At 43.6% G+C, this 26,066-nt stretch overlaps 1 protein-coding gene across 1 annotated transcript in view; it reads left to right on the forward strand.

Moving 5' to 3' along the window:
• The first annotated feature begins 5,580 nt into the window (after nt 1–5,580).
• The window catches only part of LOC141106864 (uncharacterized), a 47,808-nt gene continuing 27,322 nt past the window's right edge, over nt 5,581–26,066 (forward strand). Inside the window, 11 exon segments of the mRNA XM_073597791.1 lie at nt 5,581–5,864; nt 6,922–7,033; nt 7,164–7,618; nt 7,731–7,922; nt 8,009–8,132; nt 10,874–12,266; nt 12,419–12,506; nt 18,434–18,466; nt 21,624–21,743; nt 21,837–22,028; nt 22,115–22,238. Of these exon segments, the coding sequence (XP_073453892.1) occupies nt 7,460–7,618; nt 7,731–7,922; nt 8,009–8,132; nt 10,874–12,266; nt 12,419–12,506; nt 18,434–18,466; nt 21,624–21,743; nt 21,837–22,028; nt 22,115–22,238 (2,425 nt within the window). The 5' untranslated portion in view covers nt 5,581–5,864; nt 6,922–7,033; nt 7,164–7,459.

The raw sequence follows: 26,066 nt of genomic DNA on the forward strand, positions 1-26,066 counted from the left end.
ATTCTGTACTACTTCTCCTGGATCTCTCTGCTGCCTTTGACACAGTGGACCACCCCCTCCTCCTCGAAAAACTCCACTCCTTTGGTCTCCGTGACTGTACTCTTCGCTGGTTCTCATCCTACCTATCCCACCGCTCCTTCAGTGTCACTTACAACTCTACTTCCTCCTCTCCTCTTCCTTTTTCCGTTGGGGTCCCCCAAGGTTCTGTTCTCGGACCTCTCCTTTTCTCAATCTACACCACCTCCTTGGGTCAGTTGATTGCCTCCCACGGCTTTAAATATCATCTCTACGCTGATGACACCCAAATCTATCTCTCCACCCCCCAGCTCTCTCCACCTGTCTCCTCACGCATTACCAACTTATTAGCAGACATATCAGCCTGGATGTCACATCACTTTCTCAAACTCAACCTATCCAAAACCGAGCTCATGATATTTCCTCCCTCAGGTGCCACTTCCCCTGATCTCCCTGTCAAGATCAACGGCTCAACTATCAACCCATCTCCCCACGCCAAGGTCCTAGGTGTAATCCTGGACTCTGAACTAACCTTTCGACCCCACATTCTATCACTATCCAAAGCTTGCCGCCTCTGTCTTCGCAACATCTCCAAGATACGCCCCTTCCTAACCATCGACACCACAAAGCTTCTAATCCACTCCCTGGTCATCTCCCGCCTTGACTACTGCAACTCCCTCCTCATTGGTTTACCTCTAAATAGGCTATCCCCACTTCAGTCCATCATGAACGCTGCGGCCAGACTCATCCACCACACAAACCGCTCAGCGTCTGCTACACCCCTCTGCCAATCCCTCCATTGGCTGCCACTCAGTCACCGAATTAAATTCAAGATACTAACTATAACTTACAAAGCCATCCACAACTTGGCCCCTAGCTACATCTCTAACCTAGTCACAAAATACCAACCTAATCGTTCTCTTCGCTCCTCCCAAGACCTCCTGCTCTCGAACACCCTTGTCACCTCATCCCATGCTCGCCTTCAGGACTTCTCCAGAGCCTCCCCCATCCTCTGGAATGCTCTACCCCAATCCGTCCGTTTTTCTCCTACTTTATCCACTTTCAGACGATCCCTGAAAACTCATCTCTTCAGAGAAGCCTATCTGGCCCCCACCTAACAACTGTACATTTATCTTCTCAATCAGCACATCACCCACAGTTATTACCTCTTGTATCTCTTGACCTCCCCTCTTAGATTGTAAGCTCTAAGGAGCAGGGCCCTCTGATTCCTACTGTATCAAATTGTATTGTATTTGTACTGTCTACCCTCAAGTTGTAAAGCGCTACGTAAACTGTTGGCGCTATATAAATACTGTATAATAATAATAATAATAATAATCAAGTAAAAAAAGTAAGCCGGTCGGCTCAATGTAGCAAAGCGTCTTCTGGTACCAGGCAAAAGAAGCATATACGGCAGACATAATCCTGTTGAAGACGGGGGTCCGTAACAACCCACAAAATCTCCCCATTTTGGAGAGTAAACACCCCACAGTATTTTTGAAGAGGTAACATGAGTTTTATGAGTATTTAATGTTTCTATATATTGTCTAGATATTTTTACCACACAGCATAGGCACACTTAGAATTTCACCCAAAACATATTCTGCTACTCCTCCTGAGCATGGTGACACCGAATGTGTGAGATCTTTTCAGAGCTTAGGAAACTGACAATAAACTGACCTTTTCAGGCCTAACCATGTAATGCAAGGGGCATTAATTATGCATCTGATTCCCTTACAACATATTACATTTTGGAGGTCCTGGAGCACCCACAGAATGACCACATTTTGGAAAGCAAACACCAAAAATGTTTTTTCAAGAGGCAAGGTGAGTCTTTGGAATATTTCATTTATTGTCACACTATTTTGTAAAATAAAGAAAATAATATTTGTTTTTTTACAAAAGGTTGTCAACTTATAAGCTTTTCCTACAACGCAGCATAGACATACTTAAAATTGCACCCCAAAAACACCATCTACTACTTTTCTCGAGCATAGAGGGGCTGTTACATATTTTGGTTGGAGGCTGTGCTAACAAGCGGCCTTCCCTTGTGGCTCTGTTCTGAGCACCCCTGAATGGGGTTACAGGTACAAAGCTCAAAGAAGAACAAGAGCCGATAGCTAGGTAACAGGTAACTACCAGAGACAGAGACATAGTCACGATGAGCCAGGGTCATACGTGGTAAGGCAGAGAGAAGCATAGTCAGGTAACAGGCTGAGCTCAGTACCAGGGAAGCAGGCAGAGCGAGGTCCAGCAGCAAAACGGGGTCAGTACCAGGGAAGCAAGCAAAGAGTAGTCAGTGATGAGCTGAGGTCAGTATTTAGAATCCACAGAGCAAGGCCAGGAGCAGCAGTCAGCTGAGACTTCAGCAGCTAGAAGTCTCAGCTAAAACATGAACACGGGTCACAGGGAAACAGAATAACATCCAGCAATTAGGACACATCAAGACCTCCTTTAAATAAGCAGCTTGGTGCCATTCCCTAAATTGTTCATGAACATTAGCTGCGTGAGAATGAACAGCAGCTTTATTAGTTTCCTGGCAGGGGCTCAAAATCCATAGAGCACCTTTAGACTAGCAAAGGGCATAATTAGGCATTTAATTTCCTGAATATCTCTCATATTTTTGAGGCCTTGGAGTACAAGGACAGTAGAAACAACCACAGAATTACCACATTTTAGAGAGTGAATACCCCAAGATATTTTTTAAGAGGCATGGTGAGTCTTTTGAAGATTTCATTTTTTGCCACAAATTTGTGGAAAATGCAGAAAGAAAATGAAAATGTATTTTTTATACAAAGTTGTCAGTGTAATAAGATCATTCTCACAGCATAAGCATACCTGGAATTTCACCCCAAAACATATTCTGCTACTCCTGATGAGTATGAGGATACTACATGTGTGAGACTTTTCCTATGTTTGGACTGATTATTTACTGGACATTGTGTCTGTGTATCACAAAAATCAATCAATTGTATCAAAAACAGTGTACTGCAATGGTCGCTTCTGTATGAATTCTCAGGGAATATATCTTAGTGTAGCATCACCTCATACCTATAATCCAAGCAAACTTAGCCTGCTGGTCCGTGGCCACCAGGAATGCTATGTTTACTGGCCAGGAAGTACAGGAGGCTGAACAGAGGGTGTGGTTCCAGAAGTGCAGTTTTCTGCAGGGGGTGGCTGGGATTGGTGTCTCAGGAACTTAGTCAGTGGGAGGTGCAAATGGTTCAGTTCAGGTGGCAGGCAGAGATGTGCTAAGCAAACAGGCAAAGGATTGATCCAGGCAGTAGGCAAAAATGTGGTCAATAAACAGTCCAGGGTCAATACAGGCAGACGCAACACTACACAAGTCTGGCGGTGATCAGGAGCAGTGTTGCTGACTGCACTCATCTTGGGACATTGTGGTGTGGCAGTGACCAGGAACACTATTGCTGGCTTACACTGGATTGGCAACACTAACACTGGCATGGATAGAGACCAAGAAAACTGTTATTGACGTAAACTGGTCTGATAACATTGGAACTGGTTTTGCTGTCTTTAAGGACACTCTTGCTGGCTGCACTGGTCTGACAACACTGGGACTGATGTGGCAGCAATTAGGAACACTGTTGCTGGCTTCATTGGTCTGATGTCAATGGGACGGGTATGGTTCCAATCAGGAACACTGTTGTTAGCAGCATTCATTTGGGCTACTGGCTATTATGTGGCAGCACTCAGGAACACTGTTGATGGCTGCTGGTGTGGTTGTTATCAGGAACACTGTTGTTGGTTTAAACTTGTCTGGCCACAATGTGAGGCCATGATCAGGAACACTGTTGGCTGCACTCATTTGGGCTACTGGCTATGGGCTACAGGAACACTGTTGCTGGCTGAACTGGTCTGGTGACACTGGGGCTTGTGTGCCAGTAACCAAGAACACTGTTGCTGGTTGCACTGGTCTAGGGACACTTAAACTAGTGTGGGGACAATCAGGAACACTGTTACTGGCTGCACTGGTCTCGTAACACAGTACAGGTGTGGTGGTGATCATGAACTCTGTTTCTGGCTTGCAATGGTCTAAAGACACTAGCACTGGTGTGACAGCTAGCAGGAGCACTGTTGCTGGCTTATACTGGTCCGGTGACACTGGGACTGGTGTGGTGGCTGGGAGCAGCTGGGTGGTAATGCACGCACCCTCCCCTTCCTTCCTTCTCCAAAAAACAATGAGAAAGCAGCAATAGTTCCTAGTTAAATTTACACACAGCCCGAATTGTTGATGCTGTTTTTAAAAAAGGCACAATATTGGGGACACATTTTAGCTGGGGTCAGCCTCTTGAAATTGGGGACATCTGGTTACCCTATCCCACCATCCCTTTACGTCCCTGCATCCTGGCTCTGCACACATCCTGTGCCAACTATGAAGGATTCCTGCCATAATGCAAATCTCCTGTCAACTCTGCACACCTCCTGTGCCCATTATGAGGGTTCCCACCAGTTCTCCAGGGCGTTCCCAATTCTGCACACCTCCTGTGCTCATTATGAGGGTTCCCACCAGTTCTCCAGGGCGTTCCCAATTCTGCACACCTCCTGTGCCCATTATGAGGGTTCCAACCAGCCTTCCAGGGGGGTTCCAACTCTGCACACCTCCTGTGCCCATTATGAGGATTCTCACCAGTCCTCCAGGGCGTTCCCAATTCTGCACACCTCCTGTGCCCATTATGAGGGTTCCAACAAGCCTTCCAGGGGGGTTCCAACTCTGCACTCCTCCTGTGCTCATTATGAAGGATTCCTGCTATAATGCACACCTCCTGTAAACCCTGCAGACCTCCAATATCCATTATGAGGGTTCCCACCAGTCCTCCAGGGAGTTCCCAACTCTGCACACCTCCTCTGCTCATTATGAACAGTTCCCATAATCCCTACATATTCGTCTCTGCACACAGCCTTTTTTCATAAATAAAACTCTTTAAAAACCTACAGACAATGACAGGACAGAAAATAACCCACCCAAAGCAAATATCTAAAATAACTCCCTAAGCAAAAGTTTTTCTGCAAAATCTTACACACCAAAGACTTTTTGTGTATCTGGCAAAATTTAAGGACACCTTTTTGCAAAGTTTTTGTAGTAATCTGTATGTCAAACTTGGGTACAAAGGCCTGGCACCATTGAGCTAATAAACTAATTCCATCATGAAGCTTAAAATACGCAACTCTGGATAAACCACAGGGCTTTTAAAGGTACCATACATTACTATTTATTATGAAAAAAAACTATATATATTTAATGATCACATAAAAGTAGACAATGCAATAAAAAAAAAAACATACACAATGCTGTTCACTATAGGTATGCAGTAATGTGCAAAATTTATAGGCAGTTCTAAAAAAAAATAAAAGCTGTAAATGAAGAATGCTTTCAGAAATAGAAGTGTCAATAGTTTATTTTTTATCAATGAACAAAATGGAAAGTAAATGAACAGAAGAGAAATCCAAATCTGATTAATATTTAATGTGACTGACCACCCTTTGCCTTTAAACCAGCATGAATTCTTTTAAGTAGACTTGCATAGAGTTTTTGAAGAAACTCGGCAGGTAGGTTGTTCCAAACATCTTGGAGAACAAAGCACGGATCTTCTGTGGGTGTCGGCTATAAAGTCTTTAAAAACACCGGCTGCAGTTTGTATTTTATCTACAAGGTGGTGAACTCATGAATTATCAGTGGAACGCAGAGACAGGAAGTGATAAAAGGTACAGACAGGAAGTGATGGAAGATACAGACAGGAAGTGATGTCATCTGCAGACAGGAAGTTCCTAGAGAGAGCAACATTTGCAGGAAATAGAGGGAGATTTTCCTTCAACTGGCAGCAGAGGAGGTAATAAGAATTGTTTACATTTATATCCAATAACCCCCTTGTCATGTCCGTCCTCTTCCTCCATAGACACTGAGATGTCCTTCAGATTCAGCAGATGCTTCTACACTATTATAATATGTACACAGTTACATATCTAACTGTCCATCCAGAGCCTCTGGTTTATAGACCGGATACATCCTAAACATAGAGCCATTTATCCAACTGTCTATCCAGAGCCTCTGGTTTATAGACCAGATACATCCTAAATATAGAACCATTTATCCAACTGTCCATCCAGAGCCTCTGGTTTATAGACCGGATACATCCTAAATATAGAGCCACTTATCCAACTGTCCATCCAGAGCCTCTGGTTTATAGAACAGATACATCCTAAATATGGAGCTATTTATCCAACTGTCCATCCAGAGCCTCTGGTTTATAGACCAGATACATCTTAAATATAGAGCCATTTATCCAACTGTCCATCCAGAGCCTCTGGTTTATAGACCGGATACATCCTAAATATAGAACCATTTATCCAACTGTCCATCCAGAGCCTCTGGTTTATAGACCAGATATATTCTAAATATAGAACCATTTATCCAACTCTCCATCCAGAGCCTCTGGTTTATAGACCAGATACATCCTAAATATAGAGCCATTTATCCAACTGTCCATCCAGAGCCTCTGGTTTATAGACCAGATATATTCTAAATATAGAACCATTTATCCAACTGTTCATTCAGAGCCTCTGGTCTATAGACCAGATACATTCTAAATATAGAACCATTTATCCAGCTGTCAATCCAGAGCCTCTGGTTTATAGACCGGATACATCCTAAATATAGAGCCATTTATCCAGCTGTCCATCCAGAGCCTCTGGTTTATAGACCTAGATGCATGCTGGACAGCAATTGAAAGAAAGAAGTCCTAACTCTTCCTCAGTCGTACCAAGCCTAACATGAAAGATTTTGGTAGGAGTTGTTATGTAAAGGGAATTTACGATGTCAGAACTCTGGAGGAACTCTGTGCAGACATTTTTCACCCCAGTAAAGTCCAGATAATTCTCTGTCTACAGAGAGGAGAGTCCTGTATAGATCACATCAATGACGATGGAAATGGGCCAAAATCACATGGCTGAAAGAATATTGGACCTCACCCTGGAGATCATCAACCTGCTGACCAGAGAGGTGAGGAGGATTCTGGGAGGTCACATGACATCACTCTTATCTCTATTAATAAAACACAGACCTGACTGGAGAGGTGAGGAGGATTCTGGGAAATCTGTAATGATATTTGTTACTTTCTCTCTTTACATAGGACTATAAAGTTGTGAGAAAAATATCTGGTGAACCCTTAACACCCAGCAGTCCTCTACACAGGACATCACCCATCACAGTGCCTCCACCTCACTGCCTGACAGCAGAGGTAACCAGTGCCAAGAAGATTCTAGAAGTCACCAAGAAGATCACTGAGCTGCTGACAGGAGAGGTGAGTGGTGCCGGGAATTCTGGGACATTATCCAGTAACAGACAAGGGATGTGTCTGGATGGTGACTGTATCATTGTGTGTGTCAGGTTCCTATAAGGTGTCAGGATGTCACTGTCTATTTCTCCATGGAGGAGTGGGAGTATTTAGAAGGACACAAGGATCTCTACAAGGACATCATGATGGAGAATCAACAGCTTCTCAATTATGTAAATATGAAAGTAAATAATCTCCATAATGGGATAATAATACTCACCCTGGAGATCATCTGTCTACTGACTGGAGAGGTGAGGAGGATTCTGGGAATGTTTAATCATTCTTAACTCTATTAATAAAACATAGACCTGCCTTGTTAGGTGAGGAGGATTCTGATATACTATTAATTGATGTTTATTACAGGACTGTACTGTAGTTATGAAGTCATCTATTGAGAATAATACAAGAAGGAGAAGTCACCGCTTGTCCACAAGACAAAGAGAAAGACAAGACCCCATCACCATGCATCCACCACCCCTTCTAACCCTACAGAAAAATAATGAGAAGAAGATTCTAGAAGTCACCAACAAGATGATGGAGCTTCTTACAGGAGAGGTGAGCAGTGTTTGGAATTCTGGGACATTATCCAGTAACAGACAAGGGATGTGTCTGGATGGTGACTGTATCATTGTGTGTGTCAGGTTCCTATAAGGTGTCAGGATGTCACTGTCTATTTCTCCATGGAGGAGTGGGAGTATTTAGAAGGAAACAAGGATCTCTACAAGGACGTCATGATGGACAATCAGCCGCCCCTCACATCACCGGGTAAGAGGAGACTTTATTGTAAAGGAGAGAGCAATACGGAGGGTCCACCTAGATCCCCCATCATCTGATAAACACATAGAAACAATGTATTCAGTCGGTGTGTGTGTTTCCTACAGATGGATCCAGTAATGGGAACCCACCAGAGAGATCTCCCCGTCCTCTGTATTCCCGGGATTCCACACAGGAAGATCACACCATCCATAATTTATATATACAGTATATTGGGTATAGTCATCTAGAACAAGACTATCCCTCATCTGCACAGCTCTAAAAACAAGGCACCCCTTTCATATACAGAGATTTTGATTTTTATTTAGTTACACACAAAGTTTGTTGGTAATGTACAAAATAGAGATGATCACATCCTTCTGTAAAGGAAATACTGAGAAACCTTTACTGTCAACAGCAAGAGTATCATCGATGTACCCTCCCCACCACCCAATGTATCATGTATATTGTGCCCAACAAATGAGGAGGAGATACTGTACACCATATGAAAGGTCCATCTCCATTCCTCAATATAATGTCATGTTCCCAACAAATGAGTAGGAGATACTGTACACCATATGAAAGGTCCATCTCCATTCCTCAATATAACGTCATGTTCCCAACAAATGAGGAGGAGATACTGTACACCATATGAAAGATACATCTCAGTTTTTCATTATGTCATCATGTTTTCAAGAAATGAGGTGAAAGAAGGTCCATCTCCTTTCTCAATTTCCAATATGAAAGTGCTTCAATATACCAAAAAAAACTGTCCAGCGCTCCACACACAAAGTGCGTTTCCAAAGTGTTTTCTTGTGCTAAATTCTCATCCAGAGATTAATAGAAATGCCCTCAGTGCTCCACACCAGTGTTTCTCAACCTTTTACGGTGAAGTACCCCTGCAGGTCTAAAAAGGTTTCTAAGTACCCTTGTCTCGAAAAAGTAATTTCTATTGTTTGGGTGTCATGGTTTCTGTGTGTGTAATGTCAGTATGTATTTGTGATGATTTCTGTTCGTGTGCAATATCATTGTATGTGTGCATGCTGTTATGACAGATACACACACACATATATACTGATAGATAAACACACGCAGTCACAAATTAACACAATGACACACGCACACAATCCTAAACTAACACACTTGCAGACACACAAATACCCTCAAAATCCCAAATTAACAGACTGGCAGACACACACTTTGCCAAATTAACACACTTACAGACACACGCACATAAGCCAAAATTAACACACAGGTAGACACATGCACGCACGTGCAGCCTACCAGTGCAGTGCCCACCAAATGCAGTCTACCAGTGCCCAACAAATGCAGCCTACAAGTGCCCATCAAATGCAACCTACCAGTGCAGTGCCCATCAAATGCAGCCTCATCAGTTCTCACTAAATGCAGCCTACCAGTGCAGTGCCCAGCAAATGCAGCTTATCAATGTCCATCAAATGCAGCCTACCAATGCAGTGCCCATCAAATGCAGCCTCATCGGTGCCCACCAAAGGCAGCCTACCAGTGCCCACCAAATGCAGCCTACCAGGGCAGTGCCCAACAAATGCAGCTCATCAGTGCCCATCAAATGCAGCCTCATCAGTTCCCATCAAATGCAGCCTCATCAGTGCCTGGATCACGATCTCCTGCTGTGTCACAAAGCTTGGATTTGAAATGCCCGCCCGGGCTGCTGCTGTAACAAAGTCCTGCCTCTTATGATAATCGTCACACTGATTTAATTGGATCAGTGTTCCGTCTATCACAGGAGCACCTGTTTAAAAGGCGGGACTTTGCTACAGCGCCAAAAAATTCAGACCAGAGCTCCGTGACACAGCGGGAGATTGCCGCTGTGTCACACACAAGGGGGACAGGAGGAGGAGGGAGACGAGAACTGCACTTGAGCTTCGGCACCTGGGCCTGGTGCACCCGCCGAGGATCAGGTCCAGGACGTGGCTGCTAACAGGAACACTGTTCCTGTAGGGCTCGAGCCCTGCTTATGGTGGCGCCCGCTGTGGCCGGCGTACCCCCTGCCCTTGGTGTGCTTTCCACCAGGGGTACACATACCATGGGTTGAGAAATACTGCTCAATACCACCCCCTTTCCTCCACCTTCACATCAGAGAACTGACCATAACTCCATGACTCTCCACTTACCAATGGGTCATTAAGAGCTTGTATCTATCAAGGGGAAGATAATCCAGGACCACCTTTTCAACATCATCATTGACATCTGTGTGGCTCCTCTACTTTTGGTCACTTTTGGGGAGCGCTGCAGAACATGATGGCATGGCCGCCATCTTTGTTGATGTGTCAGAGGCTGTGATGGATCTAAGATGAGAAGATACCGGCAGGTATGGTATGAGATAACTGGAGATGTAGTATAGAGGTGGTGGTCCTGGATGATCATCCCCTTGGGGATACAAGCATTTAATGACCCATTGGTAAGAGAAGGGTCGTAGAATTCCGGTGAGTTCTCTGATGTGAAGGTGGAGGATAGCGGGTGGTGTGGAGCACTGAGAACATTTTTATTAAACTCTGGAAGAGAATTTTGCACACGAGAACAGAAGAGACATAGCACTGTGCACTTTGTGTTTGGAGCTCTGGACACTTTCACTTGGTTTGTATTCATATTTTGCTCTTCTAATTGCCCCCAAATCCATGCCAGAGCTCTTATAAATTATTTTGTGATGGACCAACATATATGATTCCTGAATGGAAGGTTATAACATTTAATGTTAAATTGTTTCTCAACAGGTGGACACAATGTCCGGAATACCTCTGAGGAACATCTCATTGTATCTCCAGATTATAAAGCAGAAGATAATAACATTGTACAATATTCTCCAGGAGGAAATCCCGTTACTCCAAATCTACATCCCAGACCTTCCCAATTGGGGAGATCAATGGATCCCTCTAATCCTGAGGAATCTTCTGATGGATCACACACCAAGACTATAGGATCTCACAGTACAGATACTTCAAGAGATCCTTCCATTCCCGAGGAATCTTCTTCAAGCCATGAAGGAGTTCACACAGAAGAGAGTTCATTGTCATGTTCAGAGTGTGGAAAATTGTTTACAAAAAAATGGTTACTTGTTAGGCACAAGAAAATTCACACTGGTGAGCGTCCCTATTCATGTTCAGAATGCGGGAAATGTTTCATTCATAATGGAAACCTTCTAACTCATTGGAAAATTCACACAGGTGAACGTCCCTATTCATGTTCAGAGTGCGGGAAATGTTTCAGCCAGAAAGGAAACCTTCTCCGACACCAGAAATATCACCACATGGACGTGATTCCCTTCTCATGTTCAGAGTGTGGGAAATGCTTCATTGAGAAAGGAAAACTTATTAGACATCAAAGAACTCACACGAGTGAATGTCCCTATTCGTGTTCAGAGTGCGGAAAATGTTTCCTTTATAATTCAAACCTTCTAATACATCAAAGAATTCACACAGGTGAATGTCCCTATTCATGTTCAGAGTGCGGGAAACGTTTTGTTCTTAAATGGCAACTTCTAAAACACCAGAATATTCACACGGGTGAACGCCCCTATCCATGTTCAGAGTGCGGGAAACGTTTTGTTTGTAATGCACTCCTTCTTCAACACCAGAAAATTCACACGGGCGAACGCCCCTATTCATGTTCAGAGTGCGGGAAATGTTTCAATCAGAAAGGAAACCTTGTTAGACATCAGAGAATTCACACAGGTGAGCGTGCTTATTCATGTTCAGAGTGCGGGAAATCTTTCATTAATAAACAAGAGCTTGTTAAACACCAGAGAATTCACATGGGTGAGCGTCCTTATTCATGTTCAGAGTGCGGGAAATCTTTTATTGGTAAAAGCGAGCTTGTTCAACACCAGAGAATTCACACGGATGAGCGTCCTTATATGTGTTCGGAGTGCGGGAAATCTTTCAGTGAAAAAGGAAACCTTGTTAAGCACCAGACAATTCACATGGGTGAGCATCCTTTTTCATGTGCAGAGTGCGGGAGATCTTTCAATGACAAAGGTAACCTTGTTAGGCACCAGAAAATTCACACGGGTGAGCGTCCTTATTCATGTTCAGAGTGCGGAAAATGTTTCGTTTACAAAAAATCACTTGTTGCTCACCAAAAAATTCACACAAGTGTAGCTCCACCCCCGTAGGAGCTGCTGGTATTCTCCCTTATTTCAGCTCCTGCCGCCAGGCACACAGTATTTCCCAATGCCAGATGCACAACTTCTGCTCGTTAGTCCAATGACCAATCCAGGGGTTTTGTTTTTTTTTTTTTTATTTGGCATCTCAGAACAAAAGCCTGCTTAGACACCAGAGAATTCACACAGGTAAGCGTCCTTGTTTATGTTCAGAGTGCGGGAAATCTTTTATTGATAAAGGAGATCTTGTTAAACACCAGAGAACTCACACAGGTGAGCGTCCTTATTCACAGGGCCATCTTTAAGGCAGCGCAAAAGGGGCAGCTGCCCCGGGCCCAGTCATTGTTGTGGGGACCAAAGGAGCTGCCCCTTGAGCCCACACAGCCTGCAAATAGTTGGCAAGTGGATTCAGTAGGGCCCAAGAAATGATTTGCCCAGGGTCCAATCAATATTAAAGACGTTCCCGCCTATTCATGTTCAGAGTATGAGAAATTTTTCAGTCACTAATTATCACTTAGGAAAGAAGAAGCCGCGCTAATAAAGTCCAATTAACAAATAGTTGATTGTAGAAATGGAAAACATCTCTCATATGGCAAAAAAGTGTGGAATAATAATCATCAATTCTTCAATTATTAACACCACAGTGAGTTCGTTCAATAAGTGTGCCACCACCTTAAGAAAAACTCGCTTACCAGATGGCACGCAAAACCAGGCATGTGGCTATAGCCCAGCCAAGGCCTTTGCTCGCACCGAAGATCGTGGGGATAAGCTCTGGATGGATAATTACACAGATATTTTCAAACACTGATGACACCGCTCAACCCAGGACCATTGATTCAGCAACTCACTCATCAGTAACCCAGAAAAGAGAGAACTACCATAGTGTAATATTGCCTAATGGATATTTATTGGTAAAAAACAGTATTGCACTTACATTATAGAAGTTTAAAAATCACGCATAAAATTACAGAGCTGGCCAACTGTAAACAAACTCCTGTCCTCCTAGCGAGACAGTGTGGTGACTTCAGCATGTATCCTCCTCCAGACACGTTTCGTCATATGTGACGTTGTCAATGGGGAACCATAGAAAATTCACACAAGCTAACAAACTTTTATCATGTTCATGATGTCTTGGGGAGGGGTAACAATATTATTTTTCAGGTACACTTTGGTTTAGGGCACCTGGAATTGAATTCTAGTAATATGACCCACTAAACATACAGTGCTGACTCGGTCTCATCCCCACGTGCTCGCATATTTAAACAGCAATCAAACCACACATGCCAGTTATCACTGGGAATTTTAGAGCGAGAATGATAATTTTAGCACTGGACCTCCTCTGTAACTCTAAACTGATAACCTGTAAAAAAAAATGTAAGCGTAACCTTTGGAAATTTTTGGGTACAGAGGTTTGGCGCCATTCCACGAGCGTGCACAATTTTAAAGCGTGATGTGTGAGGTATCTATTTACTCGGTATAACATATTCTTTCACATTATATCCAAAAATTACGATAAATAGCGTGTTTGTTTTGTTTTTTATTCATTAAAGTTGAATTTTTCCGCAAAAAAATTGCTTTTGAAAAATCGCTGCGTAAATACCGTGTGATATAATAAATTGCAATGATCGCTATTTTATTCGCTAGGGTCTCTACTAATATATATATATATATATATATATATATATATATATAATGTTTTGGGGTTAGGAGTAATTTTCTAGCAAGAAATTTATGATTTTTACGTGTAGGAGAGAAATATCAGAATTGGCCTGGGTGGAAAGTAGATTTCTTTTGGTTTTGTTTACTCTGTAAAGGAAAAAAAAACTGTTTTGTTTTGTTTCTGTTAGAAAACTTTGCAAATAAATCATCTTTCTTCAAAATATATTCTGCTACATTTCTTTTATAAAAATAAAAAACAAAAAAAACAAATCAGTGTGTATTATTAAGTCTGTTTTGGAGTCTAAAAACTATTATATACATTTCTGAAAATTGATCAATCCTGAGGTTCATGACCTTTTAGGGGCAATTTAAACAGAGCGAGTAGCTAATTTGGAGTCAGCTGAGGAAGAGGAAGAAACACGTCCTGTGACCAGTGACCCTGGACTCCAGGTGGACATTGCAATCCATTGGCCATTGACACCGGGAACGAGGAAGCTGCACATGTTTACTGGTCTGTCAGCCATTTCCCCAATAACAGCCAGTGGCACAGAGATGCGGACTTTGTGCCTGTAGCAGCTCATCATCTATCCATTAAGCTGCACTCTGTTAGGACTGGGCCTCCACCACAGGCTTACACTCTCCTGTGTTTGGTTGTTACACTTTGTAAGTATTCATTTTGAACTTTTCTTTGTAGATAAACCTTCTTGGAACTTACTACACCAGAGTGGTCACGATGTCTCCCTCCCTTCCCTTCTCTTAGGTAACAGGTGACTGCCTGAGACAGAGACATAGTCACTGTGAGCCAGGGTCATACATGGTAAGGCAGAGAAAAGCATAGTCAGGTAGCAGGCTGAGGTCAGTACCAGGGAAGCAGGCAGAGCAAGGTCCAGTAGCAAACCGGGGTCAGTACCAGGGAAGCAAGCAAAGCGTAGTCAGTGACGAGCCGAGGTCCGTATCTAGAATCCACAGAGCAAGGTCAAGAGCAAGCTGGGTCAGCAGCTAGAAGTCTCAGCAAAAGTAGGAACCCAGGTAAGCTGTGAAGAACATCCAGCGATTAGCACACATCAAGACCTCCCACGATACTACCTGTCTGGAGTTTGCATGTTCTCCCTGTGCCTGCGCGGGTTTCCTCCGGGTACTCCGGTTTCCTCCCACACTCCAAAGACATGCTGGTAGGTTAATTGGCTTCTGTCTGAATTGGCCCCAATATATGAATGTGATTTAGGGACCTTAGATTGTAAGCTCCTTCAGGGTAAGGACCGATGTGGATGAACAATGTATATGTAAAAGCGCTGCGTAAATTGATGGCGCTATATAAGTACCTTAAATAATAATAATAATAAATAAGCAGCTTGGCGCCATTCCAAAGATTGGACATGTGTAAGCACCGGTGTGTGGTGCACACAGATATATCGAAATGTCGGTGCATGTTGGTTACTGGCCCAAGCTCATCTGTATGCCGAAATATGTGCACAAACATTAGCTGCGTGAGAAGGAACATCAGCAGTATTTGTTTCTTGGTAGGGGCCCAAAATCCAAAGAGCACCTTTAGATATGCAAAAGGGAATAATTAGGCATTTCATTTTCTGACTATCATAGTTTGGAGGCCTTGGAGCACAAGGACTGTAGAAACACGCACAAAATTACCACATTTTAAAGAGTAAACACTCTAAGATATTTTTTAAGAGGTATGGTGAGTCTTTTTGAAGATTTCTTTTTTTGCCACAAATTTGTGGAAAATGCAGAAAGAAACTCAAAATGTATTTTTTACACAAAGTTGTCAGCTTGATAAGATCATTCTCACAGCTTGGGCATTCCTGGAATTTTACCCCAAAACATATTCTGCTACTCCTGCCGAGTATGAGGATACCACATGTGTGAGACTTTTCCTATGTTTGGACTGATTGTGTGTGTGCCGGACATTGTTTCCTGTGTATCACAAAAATCAACCAATTGTATCAAAAACAGTGTACTGCAATGGTCGCTCTGTATGAGTTGCCAGGGAATATAGCTTTACCTATAAGCCAAGCAAACCTAGCCTGCTGGTCCGTGGCCACCAGGAGTGCTATGTTCACTGGCCAGGAAGTACAGATGGCTGAACAGAAGATGAGCAAAGGAGTCCCTGTGGTTCCAGAAGTGCAGTTTTCTGCAGGGGATGGCTGGGATTGGTGTCTCAGGAAATTAGTCCGTGGGACGTGCAGATGGTTCAGCTCTGGTGGCAGGCAGAGATGTGCTAACAGACCAGGGTCGGTACCAGCAGACACAATACTGCATTGATCTGGTACTGTTCAGGAACAGTGTTGCTGACTGCACTAATCTTGCAACATTGTCACTGGTGTGGCAGTGACAAGGAACACTATAGCTGGCTTACACTGGCTTGACAACACTGGCGTGGCTAGAGACCAAGTACACTATTACTGACTTAAACTGGTCTGATAACACTGGAAATGGTTTTGCTGCAATCAAGAACACTCTTGCTGGGTGCACTGGTCTGGTGACATTGGGACTGGTGTGGTAATCGGGAACTGTTGATGGCTTAAACTAATCTGGCAACACTGGGACTGGTGTGGCAGCAATCAGGAACACTGTTGCTGGCTTTATTGGTTTATTGTCAATGGGACTGGTATGGTGGCAATCAGGAACACTGTTGCTGGCTTCATTGGTCTGGTGTCAATGGGACTGGTGTGGGGGCAATTAGGAACACTGTTGCTGGTTGCACTGGTCTGGGGACACTTGAACTGGTCTGGGGGCAATCAGGAACACCGTTGCTGGCTGAACTGGTCTTGCGACACAGTACAGGTATGGTGGTGATCATGAACACTGTTGCTGGCTTGCAATGGTCTAAAGACACTAGCACTGGTGTGACAGTGAGCAGGAGCACTGTTGCTGGCTTAAACTGGTCCGACACTGGGACTGGTGTGGTGGTTGGGAGCAGCTGGGTGGTAATGCACGCACCCCTCCCCTCCTTTCCTTCTCTAAGAACCAATGAGAGAACAGCAATAGTTGCTAGGTAGATTTACACACAGCCTAAATTGTTGATGCTGTTTTCAAAAAAGGGAAAATATTGGGGATACATTTTAGCTGGGGTCAGCCTCTTGAAATTGGGGATGTCTGGTTACCCTATCCTACCATCCCTTAACATCCCTGCATCCTGGCTTTGCACACATCCTCTGCCCATTATAAAGGATTCTTGCCATAATGCACACCTCCTGTGCCCTTTATGAGGATTCCCACCAGTCCTCCAGGGCGTCCCCAATGCTGCACATCTCCTGTGCCCATTATGAAGGTTCCCACCAGTCCTACAGGGCATTCCCAACTCTGCACACCTCCTGTGCTCATTGTGAGGGTTCCCACCAGTCCTCCGGGGGGGGGGGGGTGTCCCAATTCTGCAAACCTCCTGTGCTCATTATGAGGGTTCCCACCAGTCCTCCGGGGGGGGGGGGGTCCCAATTCTGCAAACCTCCTGTGCTCATTATGAGGGTTCCCACCAGTCCTCCAGGGCATCCCCAACTCTGCACACCTCCTGTGCTCATTATGAACGGTTCCCATAATCCCAACACATCCATCTCTGCACACATCTTTTTTTCATAAACATCTACAGACAGTGATAGGACAGAAGAGAAACCCACCCAAATCAAATATCTAAAATAAGTCCCTAAGAAAAAGTTTTTCTGCAAATTCTTACACGCCGAAGACTTTTTGTGTATCTGGCATAATTTAGGGATATAGTTTTTGTTGTAATCTGTATGCCATACTGGGGTACAAATGTAAAGCCTGGCACCATTGCGCTAATGAGCAAATTCCATACTGAAGCTTGAAATACGCAACTCTGGATAAACCACAGGACTTTTACAAGTCCCATGCATTACTATTTATTATGGATAAAACTATTTATATTCAATGGTCATATAAAAGTAGTCAATTCAATAAAAAACAGACACAATGCTTTTAACCATAGATATGCAGTAATGTCCAAAAATTTATGGGCAGTTCCGAAAAAAAAAAAAAAAGTTTAAAAGAATAATGCTTTCAGAAATAGAAGTGTTATTAGTTTATTTTTATCAATGAACAAAATGGAAAGTAAATGAACAGAGGAGAAATCCAAATCCAATCCATATTTGATGTGACCGCCCTTTTCCTTCAGACCAGCATCAATTCTTCTAGGTAGACTTGCACACAGTTTTTGAAGGAACTCGGCAGGTAGGTTGTTCCAAACATCTTGGAGAACCAAGTACAGATCTTCTGTGGTTGTCGGCTGCCTCAAATCCTTCTGTCTCTTCATGTCATCCCAGACAGAATTTTTTTTTCATGTGATATTTATTTGCATGTGATATTAAGCAACAAACCTGAAAAACAAACCAAGACACGGCTGTTAAAATATTTAAAAACTCCGGCTGCAGTTTTTATTTTATCCACAAGGTGGTGAACTCACTTCTTAGTGGAATGCAGAGACAGGAAGTGATGTCATCTACAGACAGGAGATTCCTAGAGAGATAGCAACATTTGCAGACAATAGAGGGGGATATTCCTTCACGCTGCAACAGAGGAGGTAATATGAATTGTTTTACATTTATATCCAGTAACCCCCCGTCATGTCCGTCCTCTTCCTCCATAGTCACTGAAATGTCCTTTAAATTCAGCAGATGCTTCTACACTATTATAAAATGTACACAGTTACATATCCAACTGTCCATCCAGAGCCTCTGGTTTATAGACCAGATACATCCTAAATATAGAGCCATTTATCCAACTGTCCATCCAGAGCCTCTGGTTTATAGACCGGATACATCCTAAATATAGAACCATTTATCCAACTGTCCATCCAGAGCCTCTGGTTTATAGACCGGATACATCCTAAATATAGAACCATTTATCCAACTGTCCATCCAGAGCCTCTGGTTTATAGACTAGATACATCCTAAATATAGAACCATTTATCCAACTGTCCATCTAGAGCCTCTGGTTTATAGACTAGATACATCCTAAATATAGAACCATTTACAGTGCCTTGAAAAAGTATTCATACCCCTTGAAATTTGCCAGATTTTGTCATGTTACAACCAAAAACGTAAATGTATTTTATGTGATAGACCAACACAAAGTGGCACATAATTGTGAAGTGGAAGGAAAATGATAAATGTTTTTCAATTTTTTTTACAAATATGTGAAATGTGTGGTGTACATTTGTATGGCGCCCCCCCGGAGTCAATACTTTGTAGAACCGCCTTTCTCTGCAATTACAGCTGCAAGTCTTTTTGGGGATGTCTCTGCCAGCTTTGCACATCTAGAGAGTGACATTTTTGCCCATTCTTCTTTGCAAAATAGCTCAAGCTCTGTCAGATTGGATGGAATGTGAACAGCAATTTTCATGTCTTGCCACAGATTCTTAATGGGTAGGCCTGGTCATGAATATGTTTTAACCACTTCAGCCCTGGAAGATTTGGCTGCTCAATGACCAGGCCATTTTTTGCGATACGGCACTGCGTCACTTTAACTGACAATTGCGCGGTCGTGCGACGCTGCACCCAAACAAATCACCTCTGCGGTTTTTATTTTTCGCGGTATAAACATAAAAATGAGCGACAATTTTGAGTAAAACACAATATTTTGTACTTTTTGCTATAATAAATATCCCCAATTTTTTTTAAAAAAAAGCCAATTTTTTCCTCAATTTAGGCCGATATGTATTCTTCTACATATTTTTGGTAAGAAAAATCACAATGAGCGTATATTGATTGGTTTGCGCAAAAGTTATAGCTTCTACAAAATAGGGGATAGATTTATGTCATTTTTATTATTTTTTTTTTTTTTTTTTACTAGTAATGGCAGTAATCAGCGATTTTTATGGAGACTTCAACATTATGGCAGACACATCAGAAACTTTTGACACATTTTTGGGGCCATTGACAATTATACAGCGATCAGTGCTATAAAAATGCACTGATTACCGTGTAAATGTCACTGGCAGGGAAGGGGTTAACACTAGGAGGCGATCAAGGGGTTAACTGTGTTCCCTCGTGTGTGTTCTAACTGTAGGGGAGGGGATTGATTATAGGAGATGACAGATCTTTGTTTCTAGCTGGTAGGGACTCACGATCTGTCTCTCCTCTTCTCACAGAACAGGGATTTGTGTGTTTACACACACACGTCCAAGTTCTGGCTCTCGTGCCCGCGATCGCGCATTGGCACCCTTGCAGTGCTGTCCTGCTTAAAAGGACTGATGTACAGCTACGACAGTTCGCGGGATTGTGCCGTCCTGCCACTGTATAATTCCATTTTAGCTCTGGCTGTATGTTTAGGGTCGTTGTCCTGCTGGAAGGTGAACCTCCGCCCCAGTCTCAAGTCTTTTGCAGACTAACAGGTTTTCTTCTAAGATTGCCCTGTATTTGGCTCCATCCATCTTCCCATCAACTCTGACCAGCTTCCCTGTCCCTGCTGAAGAAAAGCATCCCCACAACATGATGCTGCCACCACCATGTTTCACGGTGGGGATGGTGTGTTCAGGGTGATGTGCAGTGTTAGTTTTCCGCCACAGTGTTTTGCTTTTAGGCCAACAAGTTCAATTTTGGTCTCATCTGACCAGAGCACCTTCTTCCACATTTTTGCTTTGTCCCCCACATGGCTTCTCGCAAACGTCAAACCGGACTTCTTATGGCTTTCTTTCACCAATGGCTTTCTTCTTGCCACTCTTCCATAAAGGGCAGATTTGTGGAGAGCACGACTAATAGTTGTCCTGTAGACAGATTCTCCCACCTGAGCTGTGGATCTCTGCAGCTCCTCCAGAGTTACCATGGGCCTCTTGGCTGCTTCTCTGATGAATGCTCTCCTTAATGATGGATTGAACAGAGCTCCGTGAGATGTTCAAAGCTTGGGATATGTTTTTATAACCTAACCCTGCTTTAAACATCTCCACAACTTTATCCCTGACCTGCCTGGTGTGTTCCTTGGCCTTCATAATGCTGTTTGTTCACTAAGGTTCTCTAACAAACCACTGAGGGATTCACAGAACAGCTGTATTTATACTGAGATTAAAGCGGAGTTCCACCAAAAAGTGGCACCTTTCGGGGGAGGGGGGAGTGGATAGTATCCTGTCCACACTTCCAGGAGACCAGGCCGCGATGAATTATGTAAGCGGCTCGGATCCCTCCTCCTTTCCCCGCCACAGGGCCAATAGGAAAGTGCAACGGTGCCTCCGGCATGCACATTAGGGACCCAGCGTGAAGCCATAATGCTACAGATGCTACAGATCTGCTTTTCAGATATTTATTTGTAACGGGAATTGAAAACCATTTATCATTTTACCTCCACTTCACAATTATGTGCCACTTTGTGTTAGTCTATCACATAAAATCCCAATAAAATATATTTACGTTTTTGGTTGTAACATGACAAAAGGTGAAAAATGTCAAGGGGTATGAATACTTTTTCAAGGTACTGTATCTAACTATCCATTCAGAGCCTCTGGTTTATAGACTAGATACATGCTGGACAGTGAGTCAAAGGAAATCTCCACAACCAGGGCACAGAAGAATACCTTGAAAGAAGTCCTAGCTCCTCCCCAGTCATACCAAGCCTAAAATGAAATATTTTGGTAGGAGTTGTTATTTAAAGGGAATTTACGATGTTAGAACTCTGGAGGAACACTGTGCAGACATTATTCATCCCAGTACAGTCCAGATAATTCTCAGTTTATGATCTGTCTACAGAGAGGAGAGTCCTGTATAGATCATATGACCACATCACTGAGAATGGAGAAGGGCCAAAATCACACGACTGAAAAGATATTTAACCTCACCCTGGAGATCATCTATCTGCTGACTGGAGAGGTGAGGAGGATTCTTAACTTTATGAATAATACACAGACCTGCCTTGTTAGGTGAGGAGGATTCTGATTTACTATTTATTGATGTATATTACAGGACTGTACTGTAGTTATGAAGTCATCTACTGAAAATAATACAAGAAGGAGAAGTCACCGCTTGTCCACAAGACAAAGAGAAAGACAAGGCCCCATCACCATGCATCCACCACCCCTCCTAACCCTATTGAAAAATAATGAGCAGAAGATTCTAGAAGTCACCAACAAGATCACTGAGCTGCTGACAGGAGAGGTGAGCAGTGCTGGGAATTCTGGGACATTATCAAGTAACAGACAAGGGATGTGTCTGGATGGTGACTGTATCATTGTGTGTGTCAGGTTCCTATAAGGTGTCAGGATGTCACTGTCTATTTCTCCATGGAGGAGTGGGAGTATTTAGAAGGACACAAGGATCTCTACAAGGACATCATGATGGACAATCAGCCGCCCCTCACATCACCGGGTAAGAGGAGACTTTATTGTAAAGGAGAGAGCAGTACGGAGGGTCCACCTAGATCCCCCATCATCTGATAAACACATAGAAACAATGTGATCAGTCAGTGTGTGTGATTCCTACAGATGGATCCAGTAATGAGAACCCACCAGAGAGATGTCCCAGTCCTCTGTATTCTCAGGATTCCACACAGGAAGATCACACCAACCCTTATTTATATACATGTGTATAGTCATATAGAACAAGACTATCCCTCACCCACACAGCTCTAAAAACAAGGCACCCCTTCCATATACAAAGGTTGTTTTTTTTAGTCACTCTCAAAGTTTGCAGCTCATGTACATACTAGAGATTATCACATCCTTCTGTAAAGGAAATGCTGAGAAACTATAACTGTTGACAGCAAGAATATCATCGATGTAATTTAATAGGGTGGGTCCCCACCACCAAATGTATCATGGGTATTGTGCCCAACAAGTGAAGTGGAGATACTGTACACCATATGAAAGGTCCATCTCCATCCCTCAATATAATATCATATTCCCAACAAATGAGGAGGAGATACTTGCATTACTGCAAGTTTAACGCCGTATATTTAAGTGCGTTACCTTCCGTTTAACGCAGTATAGTTCAGTGCATTACTGCAAGTTTAACACTGTAAATTTTAGTGCGTTATGTGCCATTTAATGCAGTATATGTCTGTGCGTTAGTGCACGTTTAACGCAGTATATTTCAGTGAGTTATTGCAAGTTTAATGCCGTATATTTTAGTGCGTTTCCGTTTAACGCAGTATAGTTCAGTGCGTTACTGCAAGTTTAACACTGTATAGTTTAGTGCATTACTGCAAGTTTAACGCTGTATAATTCAGTGTGTTACCTTCCCTTTAAATCAGTATATTTCAGTGCATTACATGCCATTTACCGCAGTTAAAGCGGGGTTCCACCCAAATTTTGAACATTATCTCTATGCATTCTCTTCCTTGCCTAGATGCTGACATGCTGTGTAAAAAAATTTAAATCGCCGTAATTACCTTTTTTTTTCTAATCTTCTTAGCACTTCCTGGTTTTCCTCCCATGGGAGTAGGCGTGTTTCTAGCCTCTCCCAGACCTCCCACAGTCCCCTGGGAGCTAGTCTCAGGCTTCCCAGCATGCATTGTGCAACAGCGTCATCACAACATCTCGGTGAATGCTGGGAGCACAGCATTCATGGCATCCAGGAAATACATGCTTGTGGGCTTCAAATGCCCACAATGAAGATGGAAACCGCCTTCAGTGAATTTTATAAGTTATTCTTTACAACGAAATCGGACACAGGCGGACTTATTACACAGAACATGTGAGTAGATAATGATGAGAAGAAAAGTTTGTGAATGAACTCCAAAAAAGAAAACCGATAGATAGGTGGACCCCCGCTTTAAGTTCAGTGCGTTACTGCAAGTTTAGCACCGTATATTTCAGTGCATTACCTTCAGTTTAACGCAGTATATTTCAGTGCGCTACATGTCGTTTAACGCAGTATAGTTCAGTGCATTAGTGCACACTTAACGCAGTATATTTCAGTGCGTTACTGCAAGTTTGACTCTGTATATTTCAGTGCGTTAGTGCACATTTAACGCAATATATTTCTGTGCATTACTGCATGTTTGATGCGGTATTTTGCAGTGTGTCAGTGCAGTTCTACTGCAGTATATTATTCTGTGGTGTGTTTGTGTAGTGAGTACTCCAGTTAATGTGCACCAAACACCACTTTCCATTGATTAAAGTGGATCCACGTACACATTTCCACATCTTTATTACATTTTGTTAATAAGCACCCCCCCCCCCCCCCCATTAGGTCTGGGTGGACAACAAAGAAGTGGCAGATGTTCCCATGGCACTGTGAGGTGGCCAGCAGCATATATGACCACAGGCAAAGGTGGATGTGGTCAGTCCTCAGGCAGGGCATTATTTCCTCTGTTTAGTGAGTTTGCCCGTGCTATCCAGCCACAGCATGCAGAGGAGGTGGTGGACTAGTTTACTAAACCATCCTCATCCTCTGTCACCCAAGCACAGACCAGTGCGCAGTCCCCTGCAGCTGCCAAAGTGGCTAAACCTGCCTCCTTGTCCACAGTTATTTCTGCCATAGCCCCAGCATCAGGCATGGAGGAGTCAGCTCCTTATATGAGCTATTCTTATTTGAACACAGCATCAGCCACTTGCTCCTTGATAATGCACAGCCATTTCTTGATTCAGATGTTGGTTCTGAGGTTGAGGAAGGCAGGAACACTGGTACACAAATTGGCAGTCATGTTCCCCAGTCCGCAGTGTATTGCCAAGTCTCCAGTGGTAATGAGGATGGAGGAGATAATGATGATGAGGTCACTGACGTGACTTGGGGGCCAGCTACAGCAGAGGAGGAAAGTGAGGGTGAGGCACAACCCCCCACCTACTTCCCAAAGCTCAGCTGTCTGGGCCTTTTTTAGCACTTGTAGCCGATCGCACTGTAGTAATTTTGCAAACTTTGTTTCAAGCACATCAAGCGTGGCTAAAACACAAGCAATTTGTGTACCACATGCTTGACAATGCATTTAACCTCCCACCACTCATCCGTTGGCAAGAGCACCTGAAAGCCTCACAAAAGGGGCGCAATTCTGTTTCTCCTCCTTACTCATTTCAGTCTACCTCATGACCTCTCAGCATCCTCCACTGACAGGGATGATGGTATAGCGCAGGGTGTCCCAGGTCCTTGAAGCACATCTGCCAGTAGCACACCACCGGTCGCTATTTATTTTTACGTATTGCCATTCCAGCTCTGTACCATCACGTGGAAGGCAATGTTGTGACATCGTTGGGCAAGGCAGTCAGCCGCAAAGTCCACGTTACTGCTGACACGTGGTCCAGCAAGCATGGTCAGGGACAATACATTTCGTTCACAGCACACTGGGGAACTCTGCTTGCAACTCGGAAAGATGCAGGACAGGGCTCAGTGCTGCAGCTTGTTGTGCCGCTATGTCTCCATACAGCTGGTAGTGATGATACGAGATTTGTCAGCTCTACACCCTTCTCCATGCCCTCTTCTGCTGAATTGCCCTATGAACCACAAGTACCCCCTAAGCGTTCAAGGGGCTATTCAATGAGTCAGGCTAAAAGGTGCCATGTAGTGCTTCATCTGGTGTGTCTAGGGGACAGGAACCACACCATAGCAAAGATTCTTGCAGTTCTGCAGGGACAGGCCCAAAGGTGGTTCACGCCATGCCAGCTGGAGCCAGGAATGGTGGTGTGCGATAATGGCACAAACATCCTGTCCGCCCTTAGACAGGGAAAGTTGACACATGTGCAATGCCTGCCACATGTCATCAGTTTGGCTGTGCAGCGTTTCATAAATAGGTTGCCAGGGTTGGAAGATCTGCTAAAGCAGGCCAAAAAAATCTGTAGCTATTTCAGGCTGTCAATCTCAGCCAGTGCTCGGTTGGCTGAAATTCAGTGGGAATTCTACCTGCGCGTAAACCGTCTGATTTGTGACATGCCCACCAGGTGGGCACTTGAGGCAGAGCAGCAGGAGGAAGAGGAGGACTTCCTTTCAAGGCCCACTTTATGCAGACACCATTGTTCCTACACCACAGAACACACTAGAGGAGAGGGAGGAGGAGGAGGATTCTGGCAGTTTTGGAGGCATTGAAGCAGAGGAAACCGTAAGAGATGGTTTTCCATCCCAGAACCCTTGGAAGTAGCACGTGGCTGGGAGGAGGCAGTTTTTAGATACTATAATCCTCAGTGACCCAGAGGAGTCTGCTTCTCATGCCTCTGCAAATTTTTGGTGCATGGGCTCCCTCATGCTCCAAAGCCTGCAAAAAGACCC

Source organism: Aquarana catesbeiana, linkage group LG08, assembly GCF_042186555.1.
Source record: "Aquarana catesbeiana isolate 2022-GZ linkage group LG08, ASM4218655v1, whole genome shotgun sequence".
Classification (NCBI taxonomy): Eukaryota; Metazoa; Chordata; class Amphibia; order Anura; family Ranidae; genus Aquarana; species Aquarana catesbeiana.